Source organism: Elephas maximus, chromosome 17, assembly GCF_024166365.1.
Source record: "Elephas maximus indicus isolate mEleMax1 chromosome 17, mEleMax1 primary haplotype, whole genome shotgun sequence".
Lineage (NCBI taxonomy): Eukaryota > Metazoa > Chordata > Mammalia > Proboscidea > Elephantidae > Elephas > Elephas maximus.
In genome coordinates, this window is record NC_064835.1 from 33825389 (window position 1) to 33841192 (window position 15804).

The following is a 15804-nucleotide window of genomic DNA, read 5'->3' on the forward strand; positions in this document are numbered from 1 at the left end:
ATAACTCTGAATAACACACTGTTCTACTGAGCATTGCTTTTCCTAGTTTTAGTTAACATGCGTTGACACCTTACCTTGGAGGATGAGCGTTTAGCTGTCTTACCTCCACGTCATTCCAGCTCACGTTCACTTCCCTTTCTTGCAAACTCCCAACATAGTTATAGCCTTGTATTTTGATATACCGAATTTGGATAGCATTTACATTTTTATGACTATGTAAATATCATTCACAGCAGAGCCGTGTGATATGCCTTGATTTTTACACTCCTTTCTTGTACCTTTTCCTTTCCCCTGGAGTAATTGCTACATTTTCTTCAGTTGCTTAATTTTTTGAGTACTCATCCCTAATTCTTCCTCAAACTTTGATGATGATGTGTGCCATCAAGTCGATTCTGATTTAGAGCGACTTTAGAGGACACAGCAGAACTGCCCTATAGGGTTTGCTCTCAGTACAATGAAATATCAGGTAGTTTTCTTTTTTCTTGGAAACATCCCTGCTCAGTCCTCCATTCTTTGGTCCCTTGTCCTACTGGGGCTTCCTCTCACTACCACCCTGGGATTTGTACTGGATTCCCATTTCCCGGGTTCCATGTTTTCCCATTCCTTGTTTTGCTTGAGTTTCCTGAGAAAGGCTGGATGGAGACAGAGGCAGATTTACCTAAATGAAGCTCCTGGGTCCTGATTAGTGCTGCAATAAAGTTAAGTGGGGAGGAAAAGCCAGGTTGCCATCAAGAAGGATTTTTGATAAATGTTTCTATAGAGATCTTAAAAGAAAGAGCTCAGAACTTCGAGGTTTCTAGTGTGTTGTGATTTCTTTTCTAATTCTCAATAAATATTTTCACACCCAATTTTCTTTTTTGCACTTGTAATTTTGGGTTCTTTTTCTTATTACTTTGGGTTCTTTTTCTTAGAAAGGGCTTCCAAAATTGTATGTTTCAGGCCTCACAAAACCTGTTTACCACCTGAAGAAAGCTTACACATTTAAAATGTCATTTTTCTTCCTTCCCACTTGATTGATGGTTTGGGTGTGTCTAGGATATTAGGTAAGAGATAATTTCCTCTGAGAATTTTGAAAGCATTGTGTCATTTTGTTCTACTTTCTTATGTTGCTGTTGAGAAACTGATGTCATCCTGATTGTAATCCTTTGTATTTTGTTTTAATGTCTGGAAGTGTATAGATTTTCTTTACTCCTCATATTCTGAAGTTTCATGGTTTTGATGCTTAGTGTTGTTCTTTTTTCAGTCATTGTTCTAGGCACTTTGCAGGCCTTTTCAATCTAAAAGGTCATTCTTGAGTTCTGCATGCTTTTCTCTGTTCTTTCTGAGTTTAGATTACTTCAATGTTGGATCCCTTGATTCGGTCCTCTAATTCTCTCACCTTTTCTATTTTTAAAAATATCTCTTGCCTTTTAGTTCTAGTAAATCTTCCAAGTCTTCTGTTAATATTTTAAATTTCTACCATCATATTTTTAATTTCCAAGAACGTTTATTTGGAGGAGTCTTCTAAATGTTCTTTTTTTTATATAGGTCCCTGTACTGATTCCACAGATGCAGCATCATCTCTTATTTCTCTGGAATATTAACCCTGTATTTTTTCTATATTTTAAAAGTTTTCTCCTGCAGCCAGCAATGTGTGTGGATTTTTGTTTTTCTTTTTCCTTCAAAGTCCCTCTTTATGTTGCTTTTGGTTTCGCCTTTCACGTTGGAAGCTTTGTTCAAATGTTCGCGTCTAGGAGTGGTGTACTAAAATGCAGCCTGGATGCTCCACCTGGGAGCAAGGCTCGGAGGCTGGCGAGTGCCCGTGTAGGGCGATTAAGTAGAGCAGGCTTTGCCACTTTCTAGTATAATCAGTTTCTCAGTAGAGAGGCTCCATCTATAGCAGTTTATTCCTGTTTGAGAAAAGGCCATTAATAACAAAACCTCACTTTATTTATTATGTAATTGGTATAACAGTGAATGTTCTTGTGAGGTGAATACTTGGTAAACCAGGATTCAAAATCTGAATTTCCACCTTGACTCTGCCACCACCTTGAAGACCTGGCACTCCTCTGTGAGTCTTCTTGTATCATCAGTATGCAGGGAATCTCATGGCTTGCAGGGCACTGAGTTCTATTAAAAATAAAATAAAATAAAAATCTCAGAGATCCTAGGGTAATGAATGTTCTTTGAATACATGTACAACTACTTGTTTTGGAATGACCATTTGCAAGGCGTTCATTATCCACCTAAAGTAAAATACTTATTAACCCAGTAAATCAGGGCCTTTGGAGAAGCTTTATATTGTGCCAGTTTTGGTCTTGACAGGTTGTTTAGAAGATGATTTAATTTAAGATAGAAAAGTATAATGGGCATGTTTTCTTTAAAAGGTTATATTAGGAAAATACTTTCCTCATACCTCAAGAAACTGCCTTGGTTATAAAATCTGGGAGAGAATCTCTGCCCTTGAAGGTTACTGTCTTAGGCTGGGTTCTCTAAAGAAGCAAAACCAGTGAAGCGTATACACATATGAAGAGAGAGATTGATATCAAGGAAATGGCTCATGCAGCTGCAGAGGCTGGTAAGTCCCAAGTCTTTGAGTCTGGCTGGAGGCTTCTGCTGACTCACATAGTTTCAGGGCTTGGCAAACCCAAGATCAGCAGGTCAGATAGCAGGCCTCTGGCTCACAGGCTGCAAAGGCTGACAAATGCCAAGATCGGCAGGTAAACTGCTAGCTCAAGTCTCAAGAACTAGAGGTCAGATGAACAGGAGCCAGCTGCAGGATCCAGAGTAGCAAAAGCCAGTGAGCTTTGCCAGAAAGTTCACATATATTTGATGCAGGCCACACCCCCAAAGGAACTCCCTTTCAACTGACTGGCAGCTCATAGCAGATCTTATCATGGAGGTGACTACATTATATCAGAGCTCATTATGCAGGTGGTTACAGCATTACATAGCTGCCAAACCACTGAGAATCATGGCCCAGCCAAGTGGACACACAATCTTCACCATCACAGTCACTCTTCAAATCCACACAATTTGTTTCCTTATGCAGCCTGACAAGGGATAATCAAAATTATGGCAGACTCATTGTTCTTTTTTTGCTGCGAAAGTTTAAGGTCACATGAAAAAAAAAAAAAAGAAGGGATCCATTAATATATATTACAGGAATGATTCCTGGTTTATCCTTCAAAGACTTCTTAATTGGGAAGCCTCGCCACCAACCAATGGATTTTTTACTGATGGCTTTTCCTTCTTAGTCATCCTTCAAAGAAAGACTGCAGAGAGCTTGAAGGCTGGGGCCCCCCCTCTTGTTACCTCTGCTCCTTGAGCACCTGGAACAGTATGGATGGCACCCAAACAATGTGGGTTGAATTAAATTGACTCCATTATTTATTTTAAACTGTTGTTGTTGGTAGGTGCCGTTGTGTTGATTCTGACTCATAGCAGCCCTGTGTAAACAGAAGAAAACACTGCCTGGTCCTGTGCCATCATTTTAAACTAGCCCTTCCTATTTGTTCCTTTGCTATTTGCTCTTGCATCTTTTATGTTACCTCCTATTGGATGATGCTACCTCATTCTCAAATTTAAGGGTGTGGAACAGCTGTAAGAAAAGACTTGGCAGATTTCAAATTACCAGGTCTCTAGATGGAATTTCTACGGGTGAAAACTCTCCGTAAAACACCTTACCAAAGAGGTAATTATTTCTTAGGTTATCACCCTGCATGTTCACTTAGTATCTCCTGTTGTCTCCAGCACTGCCAGTTTCCTTATCCTCCCATCCTTCTCCTTCTCAGTTATCCAAACCCCCACACTAGTCCCATCTTCAGCCAAGTGCTGTTTTAATTCTCTTTCCTCATGTTCCATGTCTTGCCAGTACTTCCCTTCCCCTTATTCCTCCTTCTTTGATCTGGCCCTCCTTTGGTCCAAAGCTTCTCTTTGATCTCTTCTAACACTGTCCTGCTGCCTCCTCCCCCACACCTTTATTTACCATCTGGTATGTTTTGTACAAAGTGCAGAGTTGTACTCATTTTGGAATACCTACCCTGCCTATCAGTGTAGATTTTCTAATCTAACAGAGGCCTAAGATGAAAGTCCATCTCTTCTCCCTGTTCCTAGGATGGTTCCTGTGCTTTGGTCACACTGGGGCTGTTTGTTTTTATATGTGAGGCTCTAGAACAAAAGCTATTATACAGTATAAAATAATAATCTGTAGATCAGTCCTTCTCAAACATTACCCTAACAATAGAACTTGTTTCCTCAAGGACCTGGAGGCTTGGCTGATAACAGACTGGCACAAGCTGAAGGTTCTTTTAACACTAAAAAAGCTCATGCTACCCCAAAATATATCGCTGTCTGTTTTAACATGAAACATTCTGCCCAAAATCTTTAAGTGAAACTGGTACTCCAGGATGATACACCATGTTGGTCCTATTAGTAAGTAAGCACAAGTAAGCCTGTGCCTAACTTGCTTACTGGGTCATCTGCCCCTGTCAGGGACAGTAAATTTGAAAAGGGGCTTTGATTCTGTAGGAAGATGCCGTGGGGTTGGGAGAGGGACAGATGCCAGCCATAGATAGAAGCAGAATCTTTGATGTGGTGAAAAAAAACGTGAAATTGTTCACTACGGATGATCTGGTAAGCAAGGTAAGCACTGTGCTTGCCTTGCCTAGTGGATAATCTGCCCCTGCAAGTAAGGTTTGGAAAGGTCCCGAGAGCAAAGGGCATGTCCCTCCTAAGGAAGCTCTCCTTCCAGGACTCTTTCCCTCAGGAAGCATCCTCCAACCTTAGTTTTTGGCTTTTATTGGCCCATCATGAACACATTTTTGGTTACCAGGTGGGCTTCCAAACCAGCTCCTACTCCTTAATACAAAAAACCCTCACAAAAAAAGAAAAAGAAAAAAAAAAAAAACTCACTGCTATGGAGTAGATTCCACCTCATAGTGACCCTATAGGACAGAGTAAAACTGCTTCATAAGGTTTCCAAGGTCATAAATCTTTATGGAAGCAGACTGCCACAGCTTTCTTCCACAGAGCAGCTGATGGGTTCGAACTGCTGACCTTTTGGTTAGTGACTTTAACAACTGTGCCTTAATATAAACTCTCAGGTGTGGCCAATGTAGCCCAACTACTTTAAGAGTTATTTCACAGAGGCCAGGGACAAAGGCCAAACTGCTTGAGGTAAGGTAGCTCTTGACTCCACAATATGTCAAGCTCTGTGCTAGGCCATGCAGTGTTTAAGATGAAGAAGTTAAGGTCTCTGTTCTTGCAGAGCCATGTGGTCTAGTGGATAAGACATATACAAGTAGGTCATTTTAATATGATAGGGTAAGTGATAATAATGAAGGTATGTATAAGATAGCAGGCAGCACAGAGGTGGGGCACTTAGCCCAACCTGGAGGTTCAGGGAAGGCTTTCTAGAGGAGTTAAGGCCCTAGTATTAAAAAATGAATAATGGTGAGTGAGGTGAAGAAAAATGAAAAGGACATATTAGGTGGAGCGAATAGCATGAGCAGAGACTCCACTGTCAGGTCCTTGGTGGTGAGAAATGGGAGCTGAGGATGGAGAAATAGCCAGGTGATGGGTATATGCAATGCAAAGGAATATGGACTACATGCTCAGTGTGGTGGTGGCAGTTGTTGGTAGGTGCCGTTGAGTTGATTCCGACTCCTAGTGACCCTGTGTACAGCAGAACAAAACACTGCCAGGTCATGCACCACCCTAATGATTGTTGTTATGCTTAAGCTCATTGTTGCAGCCACTGTGTCAGTCCACCCCATTGAGGGCCTTCCTCTTCTTCGCTGACCCTCTACTTTACCAAATATGATGTCCTTCTCCAGGGACTGATCCCTCCTGATGACATGTCCAAAGTATGTGAGATGAAGCCTCGCCATCCTCGCTTCTAAGGATCATTCAGGCTGTACTTCTTCCAAAACAGATTTGTTCCTTCTTCTAGCAGTCCAGGGTATATTCAGTGTTCTTCTCCAACACCATAATTTAAAGGCATCAATTCTTCTTTGGTCTTCCTTATTCACTGCCCAGCTTTCACATGTATATAAGGTGATAGAAAACACCATGGCTTGGGTCAGGCATGCCTTAGTCTGCAAAGTGACATTTTTGCTTTTTAACACTTTAAAGAGGTCTTTTGCACTAGATTTGCCCAGTTCAGTGTGTTGTCTGATTTCTTGGCTGCTGCTCCCATGGGTGTTGATTGTAGATGCAAATAAAATGAAATCCTTGACAACATCAATCTTTTCTCCGTTTATCATGATGTTGCTTATTGGTCCAGTTGTGAGGATTTTTGTGATGGTTAGCCAACAAAATATTTTAAGTTCTGTAGTGGATCCCTTGGGTGGTGCCAAGGGTTAAGTGCTCAACTACTAGCCAAAAGCTCTGAGGTTCAAACCCACCCAAAGGGACCTAGGAAGAAAGGTCTGGTGATCTGCTTTGAAAGGTCACAATATTGAAAACCCTGTGAGCAGTTCTGCTTTGCACACACAGGGTCACCATAAGTTGGAATCAACTGAACAACAATATCATAGTGGTGTAGTCAGATTTACATTTTAGGTGGATGACTCAGGCTGCAAGGTGGAAGAAGGATTTATGAAGGGCAGGACTAGAGGCACTGCAGCAGTTCAGACAAAAGATAGACCCTAAATGAAGCAAGTGTTGTAGGAATAGAAAGGAAAGAGAGAACAGCAGAAAATTTGGAGAAGCAAAATGTGTAGGATTTTTTAGTCTTTGGGGGAACTGGTACACTGTGGGGCATGGCGAGGAAAGAAGAGGAGCCTAGGATGATTCCCAGGTTTCTGGCTTTATGGCGACTGGGTGTTAGGCCATTACACAAGTTTGGGATACAGGAAGAGAAGCTGATTTGGTGGGGAAGGAAGACAACGGTGAATTCAGCTTTGGACATGTTGACTTTGAGGTATCTAAAAAACAGCTTTGTGTTCATATGTGTGTCCATCTGTTTAGCAGGTTATTGGAACCTAGGGAAGAGGTCAAGCCTAGTGACAAAATTACGGAAGTCATCAGCATGCAAGTGGTAATTAAGCCTTGGGACTGTCTGAGTTTTTGCTATAGGCAGATACATAAGAGAACAACAGTGTGCTAAAGATGGCTAGTGTTTAAGAAACAAAAGAAGAGAACCCCTTGAAGGAGAGGAAGAAGGCTTCCTTGTGGAGGATGAAGAGATCCAGGAAAGAGTAGTATCATGAAAGACAAAGGGTGTAGATAATTTCAAAGATAAGTGACTATTTGATGATGTCAACTGCAGAGTAGCATCAAGAACAGAAGTTAGGTCTATTAAGGTATGATTTTCAAGATTTCCATTGGACTTAATATAGAGTTCATTTGATGACATTTATAATGACAAATCAGTGTAGTGGTAAAGAGGGAGGAGGAAGTAGAGACAGCAAGTGTCTTTCCAGGTTTTCTCAAGATCCTTCACAGATTTTGACAATGTTTAGATGCATTATGCAAAACCACAAAAATTCCATTCTATCCAAAGTTTCATTAAATTGTAATTCAGTTAAATAATGACTTTTCAAAAAATTTTTAGTATTAGAATTTTTTTTTTATTATTATTAACTTTTATTGAGCTTCAAGTGAACGTTTACAAATCAAGTCAAACTGTCACATACAAGTTTACATACACCTTACTCCAAACTCCCACTTGCTCTCCCCCTAATGAGTCAGCCCTTCCAGTCTCTCCTTTCGTGACAATTTTGCCAGCTTCCAACTCTCTCTATCCTCCCATCCCCCCTCCAGACAGGAGACGCCAACACAGTCTCAAGTGTCCACCTGATACAGATAGCTCACTCTTCATCAGCATCTCCTACCCACTGTCCAGTCCCTTCCATGTCTGATGAGTTGTCCTCGGGGATGGTTCCTGTCCTGTGCCAACAGAAGGTTTGGGGACCATGACCGCCGGGATTCCTCTAGTCTCAGTCAGACCATTAAATATGGTCTTTTTGTGAGTATTTGGGGTCTGCATCCCCTGATCTCCTGCTCCCTCAGGGGTTCTCTGTTGTGGTCCCTGTCAGGGCAGTCATCAATTGTGGCCGGGCACCAACTAGTTCTTCTGGTCTCAGGATGATGTAGGTCTCTGGTTCATGTGGCCCTTTCTGTCTCTTGGGCTCTTAGTGATTGTGTGACCTTGGTGTTCTTCATTCTCCTTTGATCCAGGTGGGTTGAGACCAATTGATGCATCTTAGATGGCCGCTTGTTAGCATTTAAGACCCCAGACGCCACATTTCAAAGTGGGATGCAGAATGTTTTCATAATAGAATTATTTTGCCAATTGACTTAGAAGTCCCCTTAAACCATGGTCCCCAAACCCCCGCCCTTGCTTCGCTGACCTTTGAAGCATTCAGTTTATCCCGGAAACTTCTTTGCTTTTGGTCCAGTCCAATTGAGCTGACCTTCCATGTATTGAGTATTGTCCTTCCCTTCACCTAAAGCAGTTCTTATCTACTAATTAATCAGTAAAAAACCCTTTCCCACCCTCCCTCCCTCCCCCCGCCCCCGTAACCACAAAAGTATGTGTTCTTCTCAGTTTATACTATTTCTCAAGATCTTATAATAGTGGTCTTATACGATTTTTTTTTTTTTTTTATACGATATTTGTCCTTTTGCCTCAGACTAATTTCGCTCAGCATAATGCCTTCCAGGTTCCTCCATGTTATAAAATGTTTCACAGATTCGTCACTGTTCTTTATCAATGCGTAGTATTCCATTGTGTGAATATACCACAATTTACTTACCCATTCATCTGTTGATGGACACCTTGGTTGCTTCCAGCTTTTTGCTACTGTAAACAGAGCTGCAATAACATGGGTGTGCATATATCTGTTTGTGTGAAGGCTCTTATTTCTCTAGGGTATATTCCGAGGAGTGGGATTTCTGGGTTGTATGGTAGTTCTATTTCTAACTGTTTAAGATAACGCCAGATAGATTTCCAAAGTGGTTGTACCATTTTACATTCCCACCAGCAGTGTATAAGAGTTCCAACCTCTCCGCAGCCTCTCCAACATTTATTATTTTGTGTTTTTTGGATTAATGCCAGCCTTGTTGGAGTGAGATGGAATCTCATCGTAGTTTTAATTTGCATTTCTCTAATGGCTAATGATCGAGAGCATTTTCTCATGTATCTGTTAGCTGCCTGAATATCTTCTTTAGTGAAGTGTGTGTTCATATCCTTTGCCCACTTCTTGATTGGGTTGTTTGTCTTTTTGTGGTTGAGTTTTGACAGAATCATGTAGATTTTAGAGATCAGGCGCTGGTCGGAGATGTCATAGCTGAAAATTCTTTCCCAGTCTGTAGGTGGTCTTTTTACTCTTTTGGTGAAGTCTTTAGATGAGCATAGGTGTTTGATTTTTAGGAGCTCCCAGTTATCTGGTTTCTCTTTGTCATTTTTGGTAATTAATGTTTTGTATTCTGTTTATGCCTTGTATTAGGGCTCCTAGGGTTGTCCCTATTTTTTCTTCCACGATCTTTATCATTTTAGTCTTTATGTTTAGGTCTTTGATCCACTTGGAGTTAGTTTTTGTGCATGGTGTGAGGTATGGGTCTTGTTTCATTTTTTTGCAAATGGATATCCAGTTATGCCAGCACCATTTGTTAAAAAGACTATCTTTTCCCCAATTAACTGACACTGGGCCTTTGTCAAATATCAGCTGCTCATATGTGGATGGATTTATATCTGGGTTCTCAATTCTGTTCCATTGGTCTATGTGTCTGTTGTACCACTACCAGGCTGTTTTGACTACTGTGGCTGTATAATAGGTTCTGAAATCAGGTAGAGTGAGGCCTCCCACTTTCTTCTTCTTTTTCAGTAATGCTTTACTTATCCGAGGCTTCTTTCCCTTCCATATGAAGTTGGTGATTTGTTTCTCCATCATATTAAAAAATGACATTGGAATTTGGATCGGAAGTGCATTGTATGTCTAGATGGCTTTTGGTAGAATAGACATTTTTACTATGTTAAGTCTTCCTATCCATGAGCAAGGTATGTTTTTCCACTTAAGTAGGTCCTTTTTAGTTTCTTGTAGTAGTACTTTGTAGTTTTCTTTGTATAGGTCTTTTACATCTTTGGTAAGATTTATTCCTAAGTATTTTATCTTCTTGGTGGCTACTGTGAATGGTATTGATTTGGTTATTTCCTCTTCAATGTTCTTTTTGTTGATGTAGAGGAATCCAAGTGATTTTTGTAAGTTTATCTTATAATCTGAGACTCTGCCAAACTCTTCTATTAGTTTCAGTAGTTTTCTGGAGGATTCCTTAGGGTTTTCTGTGTATAAGATCATGTCATCTGCAAATAGAGATAATTTTACTTCCTCCTTGCCAATCCGGATGCCTTTTATTTCTTTGTCTAGCCTAATTGCTCTGGCTAGGACCTCTAGCACAATGTTGAATAAGAGTGGTGATAAAGGGCATCCTTGTCTGGTTCCCGTTCTCAAGGAAAATGCTTTCAGGTTCTCTCCATTTAGCGTGATGTTGGCTGTTGGCTTTGTATAGATGCCCTTTATTATGTTGAGGAATTTTCCTTCGATTCCTATTTTGGTGAGAGTTTTTATCATAAATGGGTGTTGGACCTTGTCAAATGCCTTTTCTGCATCAATTGATAAGATCATGTGGTTTTTGTCTTTTGTTTTATTTATATGGTGGATTACATTAATGGTTTTTCTAATATTAAACCAGCCTTGCATACCTGGTATAAATCCCACTTGGTCATGGTGGATTAATTTTTTGATATGTTGTTGAATTCTATTGGCAAGAATTTTGTTGAGGATTTTTGCATCTATGTTCATGAGGGATATAGGTCTGTAATTTTCTTTTTTTGTGATGTCTTTACCTGCTTTTGGTATCAGGGAAATGGTGGCTTCATAGAATGAGTTAGGTAGTATTCCATCATTTTCTATGCTTTGAAATACCTTTAGTAGTAGTGGTGTTAACTCTTCTCTGAAAGTTTGGTAGAACTCTGCAGTAAAGCCATCCGGGCCAGGGCTTTTTTTGGGGGGGTAGTTTTTTCATTACAGTTTCAATCTCTTTTTTTGTTATGGGTCGATTTAGTTGTTCTACTTCTGATTGTGTTAGTTTAGGTAGGTAGTGTTTTTCCAGGAATTCATCCATTTCTTCTAGGTTTGCAAATTTGTTAGAGTACAATTTTTCGTAATAATCTGATATGATTCTTTTAATTTCAGTTGGGTCTGTTGTGATGTGGCCCAACTCGTTTCTTATTTGGGCTATTTGTTTCCTTTCCTGTATTTCTTTAGTCAGTCTGGCCAATGGTTTATCAATTTTGTTAATTTTTTCGAAGAACCAGCTTTTGGGTTTGTTAATTCTTTCAATTGTTTTTCTGTTCTCTAATTCATTTAGTTCAGCTGTAATTTTTATTATTTGTTTTCTTCTGGTGCCTGATGGATTCTTTTGTTGCTCACTTTCTATTTGTTCAAGTTGTAGGGACAGTTTTCTGATTCTGGCTCTTTCTTCTTTTTGTATGTGTGCATTTATCGATATAAATTGGCCTCTGAGCACTGCTTTTGCTGTGTCCCAGAGGTTTTGATAGGAAGTATTTTCATTCTCCTTGCATTCTATGAATTTCCTTATTCCCTCCTTAATGTCTTCTATAACCCAGTCTTTTTTCAGGAGGGTATTGTTCAGTTTCCAAGTATTTGATTTCTTTTCCCCAATTTTTCTGTTATTGATTTCCACTTTTATGGCCTTGTGGTCTGAGAAGATGCTTTGTAATATTTCGATGTTTTGGATTCTGCAAAGTTTTGTTTTATGACCTAATATGTGGTCTATTCTAGAGAATGTTCCATGTGCGCTAGAAAAAAAAGTATACTTTGCAGCAGTTGGGTGGAGAGTTCTGTATAAGTCAATGAGGTCAAGTTGGTTGATTGTTGTAATTAGGTCTTCCGTGTCTCTATTGAGCTTCTTACTGGATGTCCTGTCCTTCTCTGAAAGTGGTGTGTTGAAGTCTCCTACTATAATTGTGGAGGTGTCTATCTCACTTTTCAGTTCTGTTAAAATTTGATTTATGTATCTTGCAGCCCTGTCACTGGGTGCATAAATATTTAATATGGTTATATCTTCCTGGTCAATTGTCCCTTTTATCATTATGCAGTGTCCTGAAATTGTTTTTTTTTTAATTGTGCTTTAAGTGGAAGTTCACAAATCAAGTCAGTCTCTCATACAAAAACTTATACACACCTTGCTATGTAACCCTAGCTGCTCTCCCCCTAATGAGACAGCACACTCCTCCTATCCACCCTGTGTTCCCAGTGTCCTTTTAACCAACTCCTGTCCCGCCTGCCTTCCATCTCGCCTCCAGACATGGGGGCCCACATAGTCTCATGTGTCTACTTGAGCCAAGAAGCTCACTCCTCATCAGTATCATTTTCTGTCTTATATTCCAGTCCAATCCCTGTCTGAAGAGTTGGCTTTGGGAATGATTCCAGTCATGGGCTAATATAGGTCCGGGGCCAGTGACCTCTGGGGTCCCTCCAGTGTGTCAGATCATCAAGTCTGGTCTTTTTAGGAGAATTTGTAGTCTGTATCCCACTGTTCTCTCGTTCCATCAGGGATTGTCTGTTGTGTTCCCTGTCAGGGCAGTCATCGGTGGTAGCCAGGCACCATCTAGTTGTTCAGGTCTCAGGCTGATGTAGTCTCTGGTTAATGTGGCCCTTTCTGTCTCTTGGGCTCATTCCCCTTTGCTTCAGGTAGGTTGAGACCAATTGATGCATCTTAGGTGGCCACTTGCTAGCGTTTAAGACCCCAGACGCCACTCACCAAAATGGGATACAGAACGTTTTCTTAATCCGTTTTGTTATGCCAATTGACCTAGATGTCCCCTGAAAGCATGGTCCCCAGATCCCCGTCCCTGTTACTCTGGCCTTCGAAGCATTTGTTTGTATTCAGGAAACTTCTTTGATTTTGGTTTAGTCCAGTTGTGCTGACCTCCCCTGTATTGTATGTTGTCTTCCCCTTCACTTAGAATAGTTCACTATCTAATTAGTGAATATCCCTCTCCCTCCCTCCCCACCCTCGTAACCATCAAAGAATATTTTCTTCTGTGTTTAAACTTTTTCTTGAATTCTTATAATAGTGGTCTCAGTCAGTGCAACTGACTAATTTCACTCAGCCTAATGCCTTCCAGATTTCCTTCATGTTATGAGATGTTTCACGGACTCATCATTGTTCTTTATTGTTGCATAGTATTCCATTGCATGAATATACCATAATTTGTTTATCCATTCATCTTTTGATGGGCACCTTGGTTGTTTCCATCTTTTTTGCTATTGTAAACAGCACTGCAGTGAACATGGGTGTCCATATATCTATTCATGTGAAGGCTTTTATTTCTCTAGGATATATTCCAAGGAGTAGGGTTGCTGGATCATATGGTAGTTCTATTCCAGCTTTTTAAGAAAGTCCCAAATTGATTTCCAAAGTAGTTGTACCATTTTACATTCCCACCAGCAGTGTGTAAGTGTTCCAGTCTCTCCACAACATCTCCAACATTTATTATTTTGTGTTTTTTGGATTAATGCCAGCCTTGTTGGGATGAGATGGTATCTTATTATAGTTTTAATTTGCATTTCTCTAATGGCTAATGATCGTGAGCATTTTCTCATGTATCTGTTAGCCACCTGAATGTCTTCTTTGGTGAAGTGCCTGTTCATATCCTTTGCCCTCTTTTTAATTGGGTTATCTTTTTGTTGTTGAGTGTTTGCAGTATCTTGTAGATTTTAGAGATCAGACACTGATTGGATTTGTCATAGCCAAAAGCTTTTTCCCAGTCTGTAGGTAGTCTTTTTACTCTTTTGGTGAAGTCCTTGGATGAGCATAAGTGTTTGATTTTTAGGAGCTCCCAGTCTTCTAGTTTCACTTCTGGTGTTTGTGCATTGTTAGTAATGTTTTGTATAATGTTTATGCCCTATATTAGGGCTCCTAGCGTCGTCCCTATTTTTTCTTCCGTGCTCTTTATTGTTTTAGATTTTATATCTAGGTCTTTGATCCATTTTGAGTTAGTTTTTATGCATGGTATGAGGTATGGGTTTGTTTCATTTTTTTGCAGACGGTTACCCAGTTTGCCAGCACCATTTGTTAAAGAGACTGTCTTTTCTCCATTTAACAGACATTGGGCCTTTGTTAAATATCAGCTGCTCATATGTGAATGAATTTATGTCTGGATTCTCAATTCTGTTCCATTGGTCTATGCATCTGTTGTTGTACCAGTACCAGGCTGTTTTGACCACTGTGGTGGTATAATAGGTTCTAAAATCAGGTAGTGTGAGGCCTCCCACTTTGTTTTTTCAATAATGCCTAACTTATCTAGGGCCTCTTCCCCTTCCATATGAAGTCGGTGATTTGTTTCTCCATCTCATTAAAAAGTGTCATTGGAATTTAGATCAGAATTGCATTGTATATGTAGATCGCTTTGGGTAGAATAGACATTTCCACAATGTTCAGTCTTCCCATCTATGAGCAAGGTATGTTTTACCACTGATGTGGGTCTCTTTTGGTTTCTTGCAGTAGCGTCTTATAGTTTTCTTTGTATAGGTCTTTTATGACTCCAGTTAAATTTATTCCTAAGTATTTTATCTTCTTGGGGGCTATTGTAAATGATACTGATTTGGTGATTTCCTTTTCGACGTTGTCTTTGTTGGTGTAGAGGAATCCAACTGATTTTTGTGTATTTATCTTGTATCCTGATGCTCAGCTGAACTCTTCCATTAGTTTTAGTAGTTTTCTTGAAGATTCTCTAGAGGTTTCTGTGTATAAGACCATATCATCAGCAAATAGAGATATTTTTACTTCTTCCTTGCCAATCTGGATGCCCCTTATTTCTTTATCTAGCCTAATTGCTCTGACTAGGACCCCCAGTACAATGTTGAATAAGAGTGGTGATAAAGGGCATCCTTTTCTGGTTCCTGAGAGTGCTTTCAGACTCCCTCCATTTAGGATGATGTTGGCTGTTGGCTTTGTATAAATGCCCTTTATTATGTTGAGGAATTTCCCTTCTATTCCTATTTTGCTAAGAGTTTTTATCATGAATGGATGTTGGACTTTGTCAAATGCCTTTTCTACATCAATTGATAAGATCATGTGGTTCGTGTCTTTTGTTTTATCTATATGAGGGATTACATTGATTGTTTTTCTAATGTTAAACCATCCCTGCATACCTGGTATGAATCCCACTTGGTCATGGTGAATTATTTTTTTGACATGCTATTGAATTCTCTTGGCTAGAATTTTGTTGAGGATTTTTGCATCTAAGTTCATGAGGGATATAGGTCTATAATTTTGTTTTTTTGTGGTGTCTTGGTTTTGGTATCTGGGATATGCTAGCTTCAAAGAATGCGTTTGGGAGTATTCTGTCCTTCTCTATGCTCTGAAATACCTTTAGTAGTAGCAGTGCTAACTCTTCTCTGAAAGTTTGGTAGAATTCTCAAGTAAAGCCATCAGGGCCAGGGCTTTTTTTTTTTTTTTTTTTTTTTTGGGAGTTTTTAAATTACCTTTTCAATCTCTTCTTTTGTTATAGGTTTATTTAATTGCTCTACTTCTGTTTGTGTTGGTTTAGGTAAGTAGTGTGTTTCTGGAAATTTGTCCATTTCCTCTAGGTTTTCAAATTTGTTAGAGTACAATTTTTTGTAGCAATCTCATATGATTCTTTTAATTTCAGTTGGGTCTGTTGTTATACGACCCACCTCATTTCTTACTGGGGTTATTTGCTTCCTGTCCTGTTCTTGTTTTGTCAGTTTGGCCAATGGTTTAACAATTTTGTTGATCTTTTTAAAGAACCAGCTTTTGGTCTTGTTA

At 39.7% G+C, this 15804-nt stretch overlaps 1 protein-coding gene across 4 annotated transcripts in view; it reads left to right on the top strand.

The window, feature by feature from the left end:
• The window catches only part of TMEM45B (transmembrane protein 45B), a 49353-nt gene that overhangs the window by 3184 nt on the left and 30365 nt on the right, over positions 1-15804 (top strand). The window contains exon 1 of one of the 4 annotated variants that reach the window (XM_049856258.1): positions 7581-7951. The exons of the other annotated variants lie outside the window; for them this stretch is intronic. Coding sequence (XP_049712215.1) covers positions 7899-7951 — 53 coding nt within the window. The 5' untranslated portion in view covers positions 7581-7898. Of the gene's footprint in view, positions 1-7580; positions 7952-15804 lie in introns of those variants that run through there. 4 annotated transcript variants of the gene reach the window in all.